General features: G+C 43.3%; 1 protein-coding gene across 1 annotated transcript in view; it reads left to right on the top strand.

The window, feature by feature from the left end:
* The window catches only part of LOC126251913 (galactoside alpha-(1,2)-fucosyltransferase 2-like), a 291,016-nt gene extending 273,316 nt beyond the window's left edge, over positions 1–17,700 (top strand). Inside the window, exons 6-7 of the mRNA XM_049952645.1 lie at positions 16,004–16,252; positions 16,465–17,700. Of these exons, the coding sequence (XP_049808602.1) occupies positions 16,004–16,240 (237 nt within the window). The 3' untranslated portion in view covers positions 16,241–16,252; positions 16,465–17,700. The remainder of the gene's footprint in view (positions 1–16,003; positions 16,253–16,464) is intronic.
* The last annotated feature ends 621 nt before the right edge of the window (positions 17,701–18,321 follow it).

Here is an 18,321-nt window from a genome sequence, read left to right as displayed (position 1 = left end):
TACAGGTACAGCTGCCCATGCATCATCAACACGATACCACAGTTCATCAAGAGTAGTGACTTGCGTATTGTGACGAGCCAGTTGCTCGGCCACAGTTGACCAGACGTTTTCAACTGATGAGAGATCTGGAGAATGTGCTGGCCAGGGCAGCAGTCGAACATATTCTGTATCCAGAAAGGACCGTATAGACCTGCAACATGCAGTCGAGCATTATCCTGCTGAAATGTAGGGTTTCGCAGGGATCGAATGAAGGGTAGAGCCACGGATCGTAACACATCTGAAATGTAACGTCCACTGTTCAAAATGCCATCAATGCGAACAAGAGGTGTTCCACTTGTCGCAGCCATCGTGGATTTTATGTTGCCCAATAGTGCATATTATGCCGCATTACGTTACTGCTGTTGGTGAATGACGCTTCGTCGCTAAATAGAACGCGTGCCAAAAATCTGTCATCGTCCCGTAATTTCTCTTGTGCCCAGTGGCAGAACTGTACACGACGTTCAGAGTCGTCGCCATGCAATTCCTGGTGCATACAAATATGGTACGGGTGCAATCGATGTTGATGTAGCATTCTCAACCCCGACGTTTTTGAGATCCCAGATTCTCGCGCAATTTGTCTGCTACTATTGTGCGGATTAGCCGCGACAGCAGCTAAAACACCTACTTGGGCATCATCATTTGTTGCAGGTCGTGGTTGACGTTTCACATGTGGCTGAACACTTCCTGTTTCCTTAAATAACGTAAATATCCGGCGAACGGTCCGGACACTTGGATGATGTCGTCCAGGATACCGAGCAGCATACATAGCACACGCCCGTTGGGCATTTTGATCACAATAGCCATACATCAACACGATGTTGACCTTTTCCGCAATTGGTAAACGGTCCATTTTAACACGGGTAATGTATCACGAAGCAAATACCGTCCACACTGGCGGAATGTTACGTGATACCACGTACTTATACGTTTGTGACTATTACAGCACCATCTATCACAAAGCGAAAAAAGTGGTCCAACTAAAACATTCATATTTCTTTACGTTCTACACGAAATGTAATAAAAATGGGGGTTCCTATTTTTTAAAAACGCAGTTGATATCCGTTTGACCTATGGCAGCGCCATCTAGCGGGCCAACCATAGCGCCATCTCGTTTCCCTCTTCAAGCTAGACGAATTTCGGTCTTTGTAGTTGTTTAGTTTGATGCTTATTTCGTGAGATATTTGGCCCGGTCACTATCAATGGACCACCTGTATACTTCCGGAACACCAAAAGCTACAGACGTTTTTTTAGACCGATCGCTGCGTGCACTTCATGTTTTGCCTCTGCTACTACTGTCGCGCTGCACTGTACTGCCCCGGTAATAGCAAAATATTCCTCACAGCGCGACGGAAATCAAGTCGCGCCAATCAACCGCACAATACTGCTCTCGTCTAGGGAAAACTGTAGCACCTACCGACTTTCAGTAAACTGTAGAAATAAATTCAAATCTTTCTGAAATTTCTTCTAGCTTTCATCCTCCAACAAAAAGCGTTAAGGGAAAAAATTTGGCCCACACTACATTTCGGATATTTGTTTGCTAAAAATTCTGCGTCATACGTGAAATTTTAATTCATTACTTCACTCTTACTGACTCTATTGGCCAGAAAGCTAGCACGCGTTAACGACTTATGCCGCTGAAGCCAACTCCAAAATTATGTTGTTGTACGACACATAGTTTAGGAGGTATGGTACTGAGCAGCAAGGAAAACCAACTTTTCTTAAAAGCTTTCTTAAAAGCTTTCTCTATTGCCGTGCGGAATAGCCGTCCGGTCTATGGCGACTTGTCACGGTTCACGCGGCTCCCCCCGTCGGAGGTTCGAGTCCTTTCTCGGGCGTGGGTGTGTGTTGTCCTTAGCGTAAGTTAGTTTAAGTTAGATTATATAGTGTGTAAACTTGGAGACCGGTGACCTCAGCAGTTTTATTCCGTAGGATCTTACCACTAAAAAAAGAAAAAATTCTCTGTTTCAATAGCAAATGGCTCAAATGGCTCAAAGCACTATGGGCCTTAACATCTGAGGTCATCAGTCCCCTAGACTTAGAACTACTTAAATCTAACTATCACACACATCCGTGCCCGAGACAGGATTCGAACCTGCGAGCGTAACAGCAGCGTGGTCCCAGACTGAAGCGCCTAGAACCGCTCGGCCACGAGCGGCCGGCTCCTCTCGGAGGTTGGTCCTACTTATGTATGAGAGATATTATTGCTAAGTTACGTTAAATGAAACTTAAGATATTCTAGTGTATTGGCAGTCATCAACGTATTTCATAATTACGCTTTAGTTATATAGTTTTTATTTAAAAAATCGTGTATAGCCACAGCCTCTGCACTGTTGTGCCCTGATTGTCGCGCTGTTAATACGCAGTATCAAAATGGCTGAGGCTGCTTCCCGTTCCGTAGTGCAACACGCGTGTGGAACACGGCTATAAAATGCCGAGAAATAGGTTGTTCATACCTAAATCTCGTAATTGTAAAATTCATCATAATTTTTTTATGAATAATGCTCATCTTGTTGTTTCTAATGACGTATTGCACGCGACATTCCTGTTTTCATTTAAAACATCTTAATTATCGATATTTTGTGAAAGATTGTTAATAAAGGTTGCTTAAATTAAGAAAATATAAGTTTAATTTTTTAAGGCAAAAATGAGGAACCAAATAGTCTTTATTTGGACTATGTCCATTGTTTAATACCACAGATGTAGATAAGTGTCGTAGAAACATGGGAAACAATCATTTACACAGCATCGAGCACACAAACAGATGCTGCATTTTTACATTTGCCACAGAAGCAATACAACATGAACCCAACAGAACTGATCTGGAGCCAAGTTAAGGGATTTATCCTTAGAAATAACACGACTGTTCAGCTGCCAGATGTACTGGAACTAACGCACACAGCTGTTTCACATGCCACTGCCAAACGCTGGCGGGACATAGAACAGCAAGTACATCATTAAAGAAGAGGAGGAAATGCGGCACCTGGGTGGCTTCTATCGTTGATCGACTAGTTATCAACGTAGCAGATGACTGTTCCAGAACTGAAACGTATTTCTCGGATTCGGATAAGGAAGGAGCTGAGAGATTACCAGACGACTGACTGTAAAACCTCTAGTGGCGTCAGCATTCAACATTCGGTGAAATCCCTGCTGTCTGCTTTTGCATCACACATAGCTCGCTCAGAAAAATTACCCTCTATTTAAGTTAGGAATTTTCTTCACTTTTGTTTGTAATTAGCATACTATAAGGTGAGAACGAGAGCACTTTATACTTTCCGTTTGGTCACCTTAGAAGCGCGCGGTAGTACTGGAGTTTTGCCAAATATTATTTCATTCTTTTTAAAAATTAAATGACACTCGAAGCTATATTGTTTCTTTGTTCGTCTCTTTATATGTCTGAACTGAAACTACTGGCTGGCCAGGGCTGTCAAAATTTAATGCGCCGGTAAAGCTGTTGTCCCGCGTTATCGCTCAGTCTATGTGCGTGTTACACACCATAAAACGTATACCTGTGATCGTACATGGTTATACTGGTCACAGTTTGGCTTCCGCTCCAAGTGAAATTAAATCCAATGAGATTCGAGCAAACGCGGAAGAATACATGTTTACAGCAGGTTTATTCTTATGATGAATATAGGAAAACGTAGCTTCTTTGACGTTTTACAGAGTCGTTGGATGACATTTCTGGACACGGGTTCTTATCCTCACGACACCCTCTACGACCGCTCGACGTTCATCGGTATCGTTTTTATAGCACCCTGTACAATCGAGTCGCCATAACTTGATCCCTGAAAGTTAACGCCACTGTTGCCAAGTTTCAACTCTTAACCCCTCACAGCTGTAGGAGAAACAACATTCATCGATAGAGCTGCGACAACACAGGCATTAGCATAGAGACGTTTACAAATTAGCTATCCTGGTGGTTTCTGTTCTCGAAATGTTCTGAATTTATTACCTGCTACATTTTGAATGTTACATATCACATCAACACAGCTTTTTTACGTACAAAATGGCTATACCTTGAAGAGATGAACTTTTTGACACTTCTTTAACATAGATAATAGCAGCTGTTGGTGAAATATTTCAATTTTCCCTCGAATCGCTAATTATATTTTTCTTAATTATCTAGATTTCTCTCAAACGACTGAATTTCTTTCTGCAGAGCTAGACCTCATGCTGGTCAGTTTGACAACACGATTGTCTATTTCCCACTCTTTGTTTAGCTATGGAAATTCAGACAAATAGTTTCCCTTACGCTAGTTATCTTCAAGCAAATCTAGACTTCAGACTGATCAATCTGATACCCAATTTCTCAGTTTCCCATTCTTCATTTGGCTATGAAAGCTCTGCCAAAAACAAACTGTCTAATGTATAGGAAGTCATGTTTTCGTTACACTGTTACATTTCACCAAAAATGGACTTGATCTCTTTGAGGATGACCGCATAGAAATAGGTACCAGTGACAATGAAGCTACTGTAGCAACAATGATTACGACAGTACAACAGATAATTAAAAAATAGAAGAATTTGCATATTCAACAAAGTAGATGAAGAAGCAGTAGTGTCATATCTCAATAAGGAACTCTTAAACATCCAATGCTGGAGAGTAATATGTAGAAGAACTATGGCTCAGGTCTGGCAGAACCGTTGACTGTGCACTTGATAGGTTAGGGTGACAATTATTCAACTATATGAAACAAAAGCGTCATAGCTTCTGAACGGTATGCGTGAGGACGTTCAAACTGTACCTCTTTAATTCAGAAGAATTTTGCATGAGAACGAAACATGTACTCGACCCCCTCCTTATCTACCAGCTGATTAATTATGCGCACAACGGTAACGGAAGGAAATGATGGTGGAACCTGCTAGTTGGTAAAATATGGAGTGCACAGTCACAATAATTGAATAAAAATAGTAATCTACTCAAAAAAGACAACTGTAACATAATAAACAACAGGAAATGGGATTCTGCATAAATCTACGAAATGATATGCGGATTAAATATTACAGTCAGATTTATTATACATCAGAACATAAATGCACATGATGGTTGACACAAACAGTAGATTAAAGGGTAGGATATACTGAACCATTGTGAGAACAAGAGTTGGGTTGAGAACAAGGGGCTCCCACTCTCTGTGATGCAATAGATTGACGATAATGACTGGAGGTCCTAATGAATCAAATATTAATCTCCCAACTATATAGCAGTATCGCAATTAGTAGTGAGAGCTCAAAAGCGATCACATGGAGAAACACGCAAGGTAGACTTGTAGCAAGGCGAGCGCGCGTGCTGTTGAGGGATTCAATGCAAAATTTATAAGGTCCTACAATGCCGGAGCTGCAAAATACTGTACCAGTACTGAAATCTGCAGCACGTCATCGGAAGGCAGCGTCCTGATGATGTAGGCGCCAACTTCTGCCGTGCAGCAACTATGTGTCAACACCTGGCCTCGAAGGCTGTCCGAGAATTCTAAGTTCTTCCAAAAAAGAGCGACCAAGTCGCAAGACCGTCCGACTCTGACGAATATCAGATCTCGAATCCCCCTGCCCGCGCAAGAGTGAAGCCAACATTGCTCAACTCCCTACTCTCCTCGAAAACCGCAAACCAGCATTCAGTTCTGATTCCAAAATTCCCCCACACTGTCTCAGAACATCATTCGCGCCAACAGCGACCGTTCCCTCTAATTTCGAACAGGGCTTTATGACGTCAACTAGCCTCAGTTTAAGTTGACCAATCATGCCTCTGCTATTCAGCTGAGGACACTGAACATGCCGTTTGACCGGCTATGAAAACAACCTGGCTAGACCACCGGCCATCCGGCACCAGACAGTCGCACCCAGCAGGGCACAGTCCACAAGTATTCTCAGAATCAAGAGGACGATGCAGTCGGTCGGTGCCAGGAATCTTCGTTCCGGACGCGCCGAAACGGTAAACACATGAACTGGGGCGACACTCAGACGTCTCGCAGGTCGTCTCGCCCTGCACACAATAGGCGAAAATCGACTGACGTCAGTCGTTCCGCCAGGCACTTAAGCCCATTGTACGAACCCCTCAGAATTCAGGGAATGCAGTATGCCGCGTCCTCCGATGCTTGCCTCGCACAGGCCACCCAGGGAAGTAACTCAACATGCATAGGAATCAAGTGAAAAGTATTTTTTGAGCTCTCGGTACAAATACTCTCATTACAATAACGTTATTCAGTCTGTTACTAACGTGCAATGACATAGAACATTAATAAAATTGATGAAAATGAGAGGTGACACGCAAAAGAGGGCATGGAACCTCTCACTGTTTGGTTCGGTTTAGCAACGGAGCCCACTTTCATTTGAATTGGTTTGTCAATAAGCAAAACTAGGGCATTTGGGATACTGAGAATCCGCATTTCGCGATCGAGAAATCACTTCACCCTCAGCAGGTGACTGTGGTGCACAATGTCCAGTTACAGAATAATCGGTGCGACATTTCTTGATGGCATGATGACTGCTGACAGCACGTGAAGATTTTGGAAGATGATATCATCCCCTTTATCCAAAGTGATTCTGATTTCGACAAGATGTGTTTTATGCAAGATGAAGCTGGACCCCACTGACGCAGCAGAGTTCGATGTCCTGGAGGAGCACTTTGGGGACCGCATTATGGCTCTGGGGTACCCTGAGACCTCTGGCATGGGCCTCGATTGGCTGCCATATTCTCCAGATCTGAACAAATGGCTCTGAGCACTATGGGACGTAACTTCTGAGGTCATCAGTCCCCTAGAACTTAGAACTACTTAAACCTAACTAACCTATGGACATCACACACATCCATGCCCGAGGCAGGATTCGAACCTGCGACCGTAGCGGTCGCGCGGCTCCAGACTGTAGCGCCTGGAACCGTTCGGCCACTCCGGCCGGCAGATCTGAACAATCTCGACTCCTTTTTGTGTGCTATATTAAAGACAAGATGTACAGCAATAACCCCAAGACCATTGTTGAGCTGAAAACAGCCATTCAGGAGGCATCGACAGCATCGACGTTCCAACACTTTGGTGGTCATGCAGAATTTCGCTATTCGTCTACGACACATTATCGGTAATGATGGCAGGCATATCAAACATGTCGTAACCTAAATCCGATTATTGCACAGACGTTTCCATGTTAACTAAAGTGTAATTTTTGTAATCAATTTACGTTTTTTTACATAGTTCAATAATTGTTATCCTGTATGTACCTAATAGGACAGTTCATGATGGGAGGGGTCCTCCATGGTATACAGTCACTGTAAAGAAGCTTCTAAGGAAACAAGACTACTGTATAACAGGTGTGAAGAAAGGCATAGGGCTATAGATAGGGAGATGCTGAATGAAACGAACTTGGCTCTCGAGAGGACAAAGTGCGGAGTCTTCAAAGATACCGTAGTAGGATGTTATAGAACTATCTCCCACAGAAATTCTTGGTGTGTAAAGGCTGTCAGTGGTACCAAAGATAGTGTCCAGTCACTCATGGACGAGACAGGGACTAATATCGACAGTAGCAAAGTAGAAGCAGAAACGCTGAACTCGGTTTACAAATGTTCGTGTACAAATGAAAATCTAAAGGCATTTTCCCAATTTAATTCTTACTCTGTTGGAAAGATGAGTGATATAAATGTTAATGTCAGCCGGGTTGGGAGGTAGCTGAAATCGCTAAAATAGAACAAAACTCCAGGGCTCGATGGAATCCCTGCCAGATTCTGTATCGAATTCGCGGCTGCGTTACCTCTCTTATACCTCTAATTTCTCGTAGATTCCTTGAACAAGAAACCGTGCACAGTAGTTAGAAGAAAGCACATATCACACCCATTTAGAAGAAGGGTGTTGTTGTTGTTGTGGTCTTCAGTCCTGAGACTGGTTTGATGCAGCTCTCCATGCTACTCTATCCTGTGCAAGGTTCTTCATCTCCCAGTACCTACTGCAACCTACATCCTTCTGAATCTGCTTAGTGTATTCATCTCTTGGTCTCCCTCTACGATTTTTACCCTCCACGCTGCCCTCCAATACTAAATTGGTGATCCCTTGATGCCTCAGAACATGTCCTACCAACCAATCCCTTCTTCTGGTCAAGTTGTGCCACAAACTTCTCTTCTCCCCAATCCTATTCAATACTTCCTCATTAGTTATGTGATCTACCCACCTTATCTTCAGCATTCTTCTGTAGCACCACATTTCGAAAGCTTCTATTCTCTTCTTGTCCAAACTATTTATCGCCCATGTTTCACTTCCATACATGGCTACACTCCATACAAATACTTTCAGAAATGACTTCCTGACATCTAAATCTATTCTCGATGTCAACAAATTTCTCTTCTTCAGAAACGCTTTCCTTGCCATTGCCAGTCTACATTTTATATCCTCTCTACTTCAACCGTCATCAGTTATTTTGCTCCCCAAATAGCAAAACTCCTTTACTACTTTAAGTGTCTCATTTCCTAATCGAATTCCCTCAGCATCACCTGACTTAATTCGACTACATTCCATTATCCTCGTTTTCCTTTTGTTGATGGTTGATGTTCATCTTATATCCTCCTTTCAAGACACTATCCATTTCGTTCAACTGCTCTTCCAAGTCCTTTGCTGTCTCTGACAGAATTACGATGTCATCGGCGAACCTCAAAGTTTTCATTTCTTCTCCATGGATTTTAATACCTGCTCCGAATTTTTCTTTTGTTTCCTTTACTGCTTGCTCAATATACAGATTGAACAACATCGGGGAGAGACTACAACCCTGTCTCACTCCCTTCACAACCACTGCTTCCCTTTCATGTCCCTCGACTCTTATAACTGCCATCTCGTTTCTGTACAAATTGTAAATAGCCTTTCGCTCCCTGTATTTTACCCCTGCCGCCTTCAGAATTTGAAAGAGAGTATTCCAGTCAACATTGTCAAAAGATTTCTCTAAGTCTGCAAATGCTAGAAATGTAGGTTTGCCCTCCCTTAATCTAGCTTCTAAGACAAGTCGGAGGGTCAGTATTGCCTCACGTGTTCCAACATTTCTACGGAATCCAAACTGATCTTCCCCGAGGTCGGCTTCTACTAGTTTTTCCATTCGTCTGTAAAGAATTCGGGTTAGTATTTTGCAGCTGTGACTTATTAAACTGACAGTTCGGTAATTTTCACATCTGTCAACACCTGCTTTCTTTGGGATTGGAATTATTATATTCTACTTGAAGTCTGAGGGTATTTCGCCTGTTTCATACATCTTGCTCACCAGATGGTATAGTTTTGTCAGGACTGACTCTCCCAAGGCCGTCAGTAGTTCCAATGGAATGTTGTCTACTCCGGGGGTCTTGTTTCGACATAGGTCTTTCAGTGCTCTATCAAACTCTTCACGCAGTATCGTATCTCCCATTTCATCTTCATCTACATCCTCTTCCATTTCCATAATATTGTCCTCAAGTACATCGCCCTTTTATAGACCCTCTATATACTCCTTCCACCTTTCTGCTTTCCCTTCTTTGCTTAGAACTGGGTTTCCATCTGAGCTCTTGATGTTCATACAAGTGGTTCTCTTATCTCCAAAGGTCTCTTTAATTTTCCTGTAGGCAGTATCTATCTTACCCCTAGTAAGGTAAGCCTCTACATCCTTACATTTGTCCTCTAGCCATCCCTGCTTAGCCATTTTGCACTTCCTGTCGATCTAATTTTTGAGACGTTTGTATTCCTTTTTGCCTGCTTCATTTACTGCATTTTTATATTTTCTCCCTTCATCAATTAAATTCAATATTTCTTCTGTTACCCAAGGATTTCTACTAGCCCTCGTCTTTTTACCTACTTGATCCTCTGCTGCTTTCACTACTTCATCCCTCAATGCTACCCATTCTTCTTCTACCGTATTTCTTTCCCCCATTCCCGTCAATTGTTCCCTTATGCTCTCCCTGAAACTCTGTACAACCTCTGGTTTAGTCAGTTTATCCAGGTCCCATCTCCTTAAATTCCCACCTTTTTGCAGTTTCTTCAGTTTTAATCTACAGTTCATAACCAATAGATTGTGGTCAGAGTCCACATGTGCCCCTGGAAATGTCTTACAATTTAAAACCTGGTTTCTAAATCTCTGTCTTACCATTATATAATCTATCTGATACCTTTTAGTTTCTCCAGGGTTCGTCCATGTATACAACCTTCTTTCATGATTCTTAAACCAAGTGTTAGCTATGATGATGTTGTGCTCTGCACAAAATTCTACCAGGCGGCTTCCTCTTTCATTTCTTAGCCCCAATCCATATTCACCTACTACGTTTCCTTCTCTCCCTTTTCCTACTGCCGAATTCCAGTCACCCATGAAGAAGGGTAGTAGCATTAATCCACAAAACGACGGTTCAGTATCCTTGACATATATTTGTTGTAGAATTTTAGAACATACTCTGAGCTCAGACGTAATGAGGTATCTCGAACAGAACGGCCTCCTCCACGCCAACCAGCATGGATTCAGAAAACATCGTCCACGGGAAACCCAACTCGCTTTTTTCCATATGACATACTGAAAGTCTTGGATCAAGGCAATTAGGTAGACGCAGTATTTCACGATTTCCTAAAAGTATTTCACACAGTACCGCATCTATGCTTATTATCACAAATACGATCTTACTACGGTATCAAGCGAAATTTGTATTGGATTGAGGATATCTTGATAGAGAGGACATAGCATGTTATCTTGGATGGAGAGTTATCGGCAGATGACGAAGCAACTTTTCTAGTGTGCCACAGGGAAGTGTGGTAGAGCCTTTGTTGTTCATGTTGTGTACTGATGACTTTGCGGACAACTTTATAGTAACCTCAGACTTTTTGCGAATGATATGGTTATCTATAACGAAGTACTGTCTGAAAAAAGCTGGAGTAATAGTCACTCGGATCTTCTGAAGGTTTCATAGTTGTGCAAACGTCGCCAGCTTCTTTTAATTGTTCAGAAGTGTAAAATTGTGCAGTTCACAAAACGAAAAAGCGTTGTATACTACAACTACGTAGCAACATGTCACGGTTGCAATCAGTCGCCTCATATATATATATATATATATATATATATATATATATATATATATATATATATATATATCTGGTTGTAACACCATGTAGAGATACGGAATGGAACGATGACATTGGCTCTCTTGTAGCCAAATCAGGTGCACACTTCGGTTTGTTGCTAGAATCTTTTCATTCGCTTATGACATACGGCGTTATATTCTAGGATAACTCTTCCCTTTCACAAAGGATATTTTTGGCTCAGATACGGACAGTTTGACCAATAAGTGGCATAATTTCTCGATCCTCTTGTCCACTGCTCAGGGCTCTGAGAATCCTGACACTGGCCTCCCAGTATATACACTCCTGGAAATTGAAATAAGAACACCGTGAATTCATTGTCCCAGGAAGGGGAAACTTTATTGACACATTCCTGGGGTCAGATACATCACATGATCACACTGACAGAACCACAGGCACATAGACACAGGCAACAGAGCATGAACAATGTCGGCACTAGTACAGTGTATATCCACCTTTCGCAGCAATGCAGGCTGCTATTCTCCCATGGAGACGATCGTAGAGATGCTGGATGTAGTCCTGTGGAACGGCTTGCCATGCCATTTCCACCTGGCGCCTCAGTTGGACCAGCGTTCGTGCTGGACGTGCAGACCGCGTGAGACGACGCTTCATACAGTCCCAAACATGCTCAATGGGGGACAGATCCGGAGATCTTGCTGGCCAGGCTAGTTGACTTACACCTTCTAGAGCACGTTGGGTGGCACGGGATACATGCGGACGTGCATTGTCCTGTTGGAACAGCAAGTTCCCTTGCCGGTCTAGGAATGGTAGAACGATGGGTTCGATGACGGTTTGGATGTACCGTGCACTATTCAGTGTCCCCTCGACGATCACCAGTGGTGTACGGCCAGTGTAGCAGATCGCTCCCCACACCATGATGCCGGGTGTTGGCCCTGTGTGCCTCGGTCGTATGCAGTCCTGATTGTGGTGCTCACCTGCACGGCGTCAAACACGCATACGACCATCATTGGCACCAAGGCAGAAGCGACTCTCATCGCTGAAGACGACACGTCTCCATTCGTCCCTCCATTCACGCCTGTCGCGACACCACTGGAGGCGGGCTGCACGATGTTGGGGAGTGAGCGGAAGACGGCCTAACGGTGTGCGGGACCGTAGCCCAGCTTCATGGAGACGGTTGCGAATGGTCCTCGCCGATACCCCAGGAGCAACAGTGTCCCTAATTTGCTGGGAAGTGGCGGTGCGGTCCCCTACGGCACTGCGTAGGATCCTACGGTCTTGGCGTGCATCCGTGCGTCGCTGCGGTCCGGTCCCAGGTCGACGGGCACGTGCACCTTCCGCCGACCACTGGCGACAACATCGATGTACTGTGGAGACCTCACGCCCCACGTGTTGAGCAATTCGGCGGTACGTCCACCCGGCCTCCCGCATGCCCACTATACGCCCTCGCTCAAAGTCCGTCAACTGCACATACGGTTCACGTCCACGCTGTCGCGGCATGCTACCAGTGTTAAAGACTGCGATGGAGCTCCGTATGCCACGGCAAACTGGCTGACACTGACGGCGGCGGTGCACAAATGCTGCGCAGCTAGCGCCATTCGACGGCCAACACCGCGGTTCCTGGTGTGTCCGCTGTGCCGTGCGTGTGATCATTGCTTGTACAGCCCTCTCGCAGTGTCCGGAGCAAGTATGGTGGGTCTGACACACCGGTGTCAATGTGTTCTTTTTTCCATTTCCAGGAGTGTATTTGCTCTAATGTTATTTATTGTTTACAGCGTGAACTTATTCCCAAGAATTAGCGGCATTCAATCAGTTAGTACCTGGCAGAAATCAGATCTGCATTTGGATCGCACTTCCTTGATTCATGAGCAGAAAGGTGTGCAGTATTCTGCTGCAACAATTTTCAGTAAGCTAAGTCAAGACTAAAAAAAAAATCTTATCAGTAATTCTCGCACTTTCAAGCCTAAATTGACGAATTTCCTCAAAGCTCACTCCACCTATTCTGTCGAGCAGTTCCTGGAAAAAATTAAGCTATTTCCTGTGTTATATTGTTGATTATAATAATTATACTTGCAGCCTGTCGTCTACATAGGATTTAGGTGAATTTATTGTATTTATTATTAACTGTTCTGGTGTTAATTTCGTGTACTGCCTCGTTTCACGACCATGGAGGTTTACTCCTCATTTTGTAACATTTTAATAAAAGAAAAAAAATACACTACTGGCCATTAAAATTGCTACACCAAGAAGAAATGCAGATGATAAACGGTTATTCATTGGACAAATATGTTATACTAGAACTGACATGTGATTACATTTTCACGCAATTTGGGTGCATAGATCCTAAGAAATCAGTACCCAGAACAACCACATTTGGCCGTAATAACGGCCATGATACGCCTGGGCATTGAGTCAAACAGAGCTTGGGTGGCATGTACAGGTACAGCTGCCCATGCAGCTTCAACACGATACCACAGTTCATCAAGAGTAGTGACTGGCGTATTGTGACGAGCCAGTTGCTCGGCCACCATTGACCAGACGTTTTCAATTGGTGAGAGATCTGGAGAATGTGCTGGCCAGGGCAGCAGTCGAACATTTTCTGTATCCAGAAAGACCCGTACAGGACCTGCAACATGCGGTCGTGCATTATCCTGCTGAAATGTAGGGTTTCGCAGGGATCGAATGAAGGGTAGAGCCATGGGTCGAACACATCTGAAATGTAACATCCACTGTTCATAGTGCCGTCAATGCGAACAGGTGACCGAGACGTGTAACCAATGGCACCCCATACCATCACGCCGGGTGATACGCCAGTATGGCGATGACGAGTACACGCTTCCAATGTGCGTTCATCGCGATGTCGCCAAACACGGATGCGACCATCATGATGCTGTAAACAAAACCTGGATTCATCCGAAAAAATGACGTTTTGCCATTCGTGCAGCCAGGTTCGTCATGGAGTACACCATCGCACGCGCTCCTGTCTGTGATGCAGCGTCACGGGTAACCGCAGCCATGATCTCAGAGCTGACAGTCCATGCTGCTGCAAACGTCGTCGAACTGTTCGTGCAGATGGTTGTTGTCTTGCAAACGTCCTCATCTGCTGACTCAGGGATCGAGACGTGGCTGCATGATCCATTACAGCCATGCGGATAGGATGCCTGTGATCGCCACTGTTAGTGATACGAGGCCGTTGGGATGCAGTACGGCGTTCCGTATTACCCTCCTGAACCCACCGATTCCATTTTCTGCTAACAGTCATTGGATCTCGAGCAGCAGCAATGTCGCGATATGATAAACCGCAATCGCGATAGGCTACAATCCGACCTTTATCAAAGTCGGAAACGTGATGGTACGCATTTCTCCTCCTTACACGAGGCATCACAACAACGTTTCACCAGGCAACGCCGGTCAACTGCTGTTTGTGTATGAGAAATCGGTTGGAAACTAGCCTCATGTCAGCACATGTGAATGCTCTGAAAAGCTAATCATTTGCATATCACAGCATCTTCTTCCTGTCGGTTAAATTTCGCGTCTGTAGCACGTCATCTTCGTGGTGTAGCAATTTTAATGGCCAGTGGTGTACTAGGGAAATGCAGTCAGCTTCATTCGTGCAACCTGTTCTAGAATATTGCTCAAGTGGATGGGACTTGTACCAGATAGGAATAACAGGGGATATCAAACATAATCATATGGAGAAGAGTGGTACGAATGGGCACAGGTTTGTTTGACCTATGGGAGAGTGTCAGAGATATGCTGAAAGAACTGTACTGGCAGACTCTGCAAGATAAACAAGCTATTCCGAGAAAGCCTACTTACAAAGTTCCATAAAACACTATAAATTATGAATCTAGAAATATACTACAACCCCCTACGTATCACTCCCATATGGATCATGAGGACAATATTAGATTAATTACAGTGTGCATGAAAGTATTGATTCATTTATTTTATTTTAATCTGTTACCTGTACTTTAAACACATCCTATACATCAGCATATTGACCACAGACGTATTTAAACAGTCATTCTTCTCGAGCTCCATACATGAGAGGAATGGGAAAAAGCTCTAATAACTGGTACAGTGGGACGCGCCTTCTGCCATGGATTTCACAGTCGTTTGCAGGGTATAGATGTAGATATAGACGCAATATGCTACCAACTTCATAAATTTGTTAGTTGTTAGTCTACCATCAACAATCTGGCCCCCACCAGTCATCAAAACGGCTGATGGGAGAGGAGTTTTTTTAGTGTGTTTCCATTTCCATTCTCTGCTATTTCCATTTCAGTCACATTCCGTTTTGTATCTTGCTATTTCTTTCATTTGTATTATTTTTAAAAAGTGTTTCAATACTGCCGTGAGCTGCTGATAAAGTTATTCTTTATCTACTAACAGCTCAAATCATCTTCAGGTATTACAAAGTTATTTGCATCAGCCTATATAGCAACATTCTTATTGTGGCTTCAAATTAAATAAAAGCCATTTGCCCTCAGTACACTCAATGGTGAAATGTTCTGCTGGAGCTTCAGTAGTAAGTATGTAGAGTGCACTCCACACAAAAGGATGGAACCCGACTTTGATAATACATGAAGATCGGTTAACTCTGTGAGTTCATTTTGCTATTGACTGTATAGTATATTTTACTTTTGATAGTGGTGACCCAGGACTGCTTTCATTTCATTTGTAAGATCATTGCCAGGTAGCCTGCTGTAAATAATTTTATGATAGCTGAAGATGATCAGATGCTCAAAACTGGTAGTTAATGAAGACTTGTTTTATCAGAAGCTCGTGACAGTTTTGAAATTTTCAGATATGAGCTGTGTAGCATCACCTGCACAAAATATATTGTATTGTTTCTATCGATTTTGAATCGTGCCCCAGGTGCACACTCACACACACATTTTAGCGCAGAGCGATGTTAAGAAACCAAGCTGAGACCCATCTCTTTTCAGAAGGACTCGCCAGCCAGTGTGGGGTTCCTGATGACCTCGGACTCTCCAGGAGATGACCTGTGCCTGCTGTCCTCCTGCCAGCACCTCATCATGACCTACGGCACCTTTGGACTGTCAGCCGCCATCTTGTGTGGCGGGAGAACCATCGTATATGATGCGCCCAGCCACGGCGCCAAGGATGGGCCCTCAGCCCACAAGATGGCGACCATGGTGCCTGGATGGCGACTCGTCGCATAACACTGCAGCAACCTACTGCTAGCCGGCCGAAGTGGCCGTGCGGTTAAAGGCGCTGCAGTCTGGAACCGCAAGACCGCTACGGTCGCAGGTTCGAATCCTGCCTCGGGCATGGATGTTTGTGATGTTCTTAGGTTAGTTAGGTTTAACTAGTTCTAAGTTCTAGGGGACTAATGACCTCAGCAGTTGAGTCCCATAGTGCTCAGAGCCATTTGAACCATTTGAACCTACTGCTGAAAGTAGAGCACTCTAGTGGACTGGTATTGTACCTACCTCCTATCTGCGACATTATGCCCAAGTTTTTCTAAAGTTTGAATCCATGTGTTTCAAGGGCAACGTTCATACTGACTGAGCTGTTGAGGCATGGCTCATGGCCAGGCATTACAGCTTCACCACTGACAGTAACTGTTTCAGTGGTGCCCTACAGCAAAAAACGATGGACTATTTTATAGTAAATAAAACTAACAGTGCTTTATAATAACGTAAACAACTTCCTAAGACAATAACTAAATCAGTTTTTTGTGTTATTTGCATCATCCAGTGTCCTCGTATTGCACTGTTGAGTGCTTTCGGTGAGGTACACGTTGCTCCAGATGTCAGGCAACTTTTCACAATATCTGAACTTTTAAAACATAGATAGTGTCGAGCACACACACACACACACACTTTATATTTCAGTCAAGGGATATTTATAAACAAAGATTACTTTATTGTAAGAACCTGTATTTTCACACAGCCAGTCAGAAAAATGCAGGTTTCGACAAAACAGCACTAGGATGATAGTTGAACATCGAGACTAATGCCATGAAATTTAGAATATCAGAAGCTATTAGATGTAAACCAACATTTGCAGATAAACTGGAACAGAAATCATCCAACTTCATAGAAACCACTTTCCTTAAAAAGAAAAACGTTGCTCCTCCACAAACGTTTATATTGGCTATAACAGTTTTTGAACAAATAATACATTCTGGAGTGTGTGTGCTTGTGTGTTTCGTTAATTTATGTCAATATTTAATTAATAATATGTAAATACAGCTTAAAACTTCATGCGATGTGTGAAGAGTGCACGCAAATTTGCACCTAAAAAATGTACCATTTTCGTAAACAGTAGACATGCTCCACAAGGAGACATAATTCACAGACCATGAAAATAGCTGACTACGAAAGTTTCATATTACTTGGCGCTTCTAACCCATCTCTCTGTGTGCACACACATGGGTTTAACACATGTTACCATTTACATAAACTCTATTGCGTAGACTTTTTCGGCGACCTTTACAATCCATTCTCAGAACTGTGTGAAGGAACTATATTGTGCCTGTTACATGAAGTTGTTCGATATTGCTAAGCCAATCAGTATTCTTGTTAATCATAATGTCATTTATTCTTGTTATTATTATTATGTATATGTGTGTTTTATTGTTGGTCCGATCAAAGAGAGGGGCTGGAAGTCTTAATTTGGTCACGTTAAATTAATAATAAATAGACTTTTGTTATCGATTTCATAATTTATTTCCCCAAATGAAACAAAAACAAAAACATAGTGCAGTACTTTCACAACACTTTGATGCCAGTTCCATATACGCGCTTCAAATATTTGGTGACTTTGCCCGAGATGAATGAAACGTAAGATCATGAGTGTGTTATGTGTGTTTAATGGCAAATCCGCTCCACTCCTGCGTGTGCTCCTGCCGCATTGTTGTCGATCCCAAAGTACAGGCCGACGCAGCTAAAAATAGCCTACCTCCCCCTTGAATGCGAATGCAGTGTTTCTCTTCTGAAGTAAACAGCCACAACAATAGGCAGCTTTACGGAATAATCGATTGTTGGCAGTCTTCTGTCAGCATTTCAGTTTATTTCATCGCTGAAGGTTAGACGTTCCTCTTCGCTGTCTGCAAAATGACTTTCTCGATAGAAGGATGAATTGAAACTGTGGAAGCAAGTGTGAAAACGTGTTCTACTGAGGAAACTCGCAAGAATACGGATAAAGGACTACGAACAAAGAGAGCAATACAGAGTCTCTACAAAAATTGGCACACCTACGGATCAGTGCAATGTAAAACGACAAAAAATTCTTCCCG

This window comes from Schistocerca nitens, chromosome 4, assembly GCF_023898315.1.
Source record: "Schistocerca nitens isolate TAMUIC-IGC-003100 chromosome 4, iqSchNite1.1, whole genome shotgun sequence".
Classification (NCBI taxonomy): domain Eukaryota; kingdom Metazoa; phylum Arthropoda; class Insecta; order Orthoptera; family Acrididae; genus Schistocerca; species Schistocerca nitens.
This window is presented reverse-complemented; position numbering and strand designations above follow the sequence as displayed.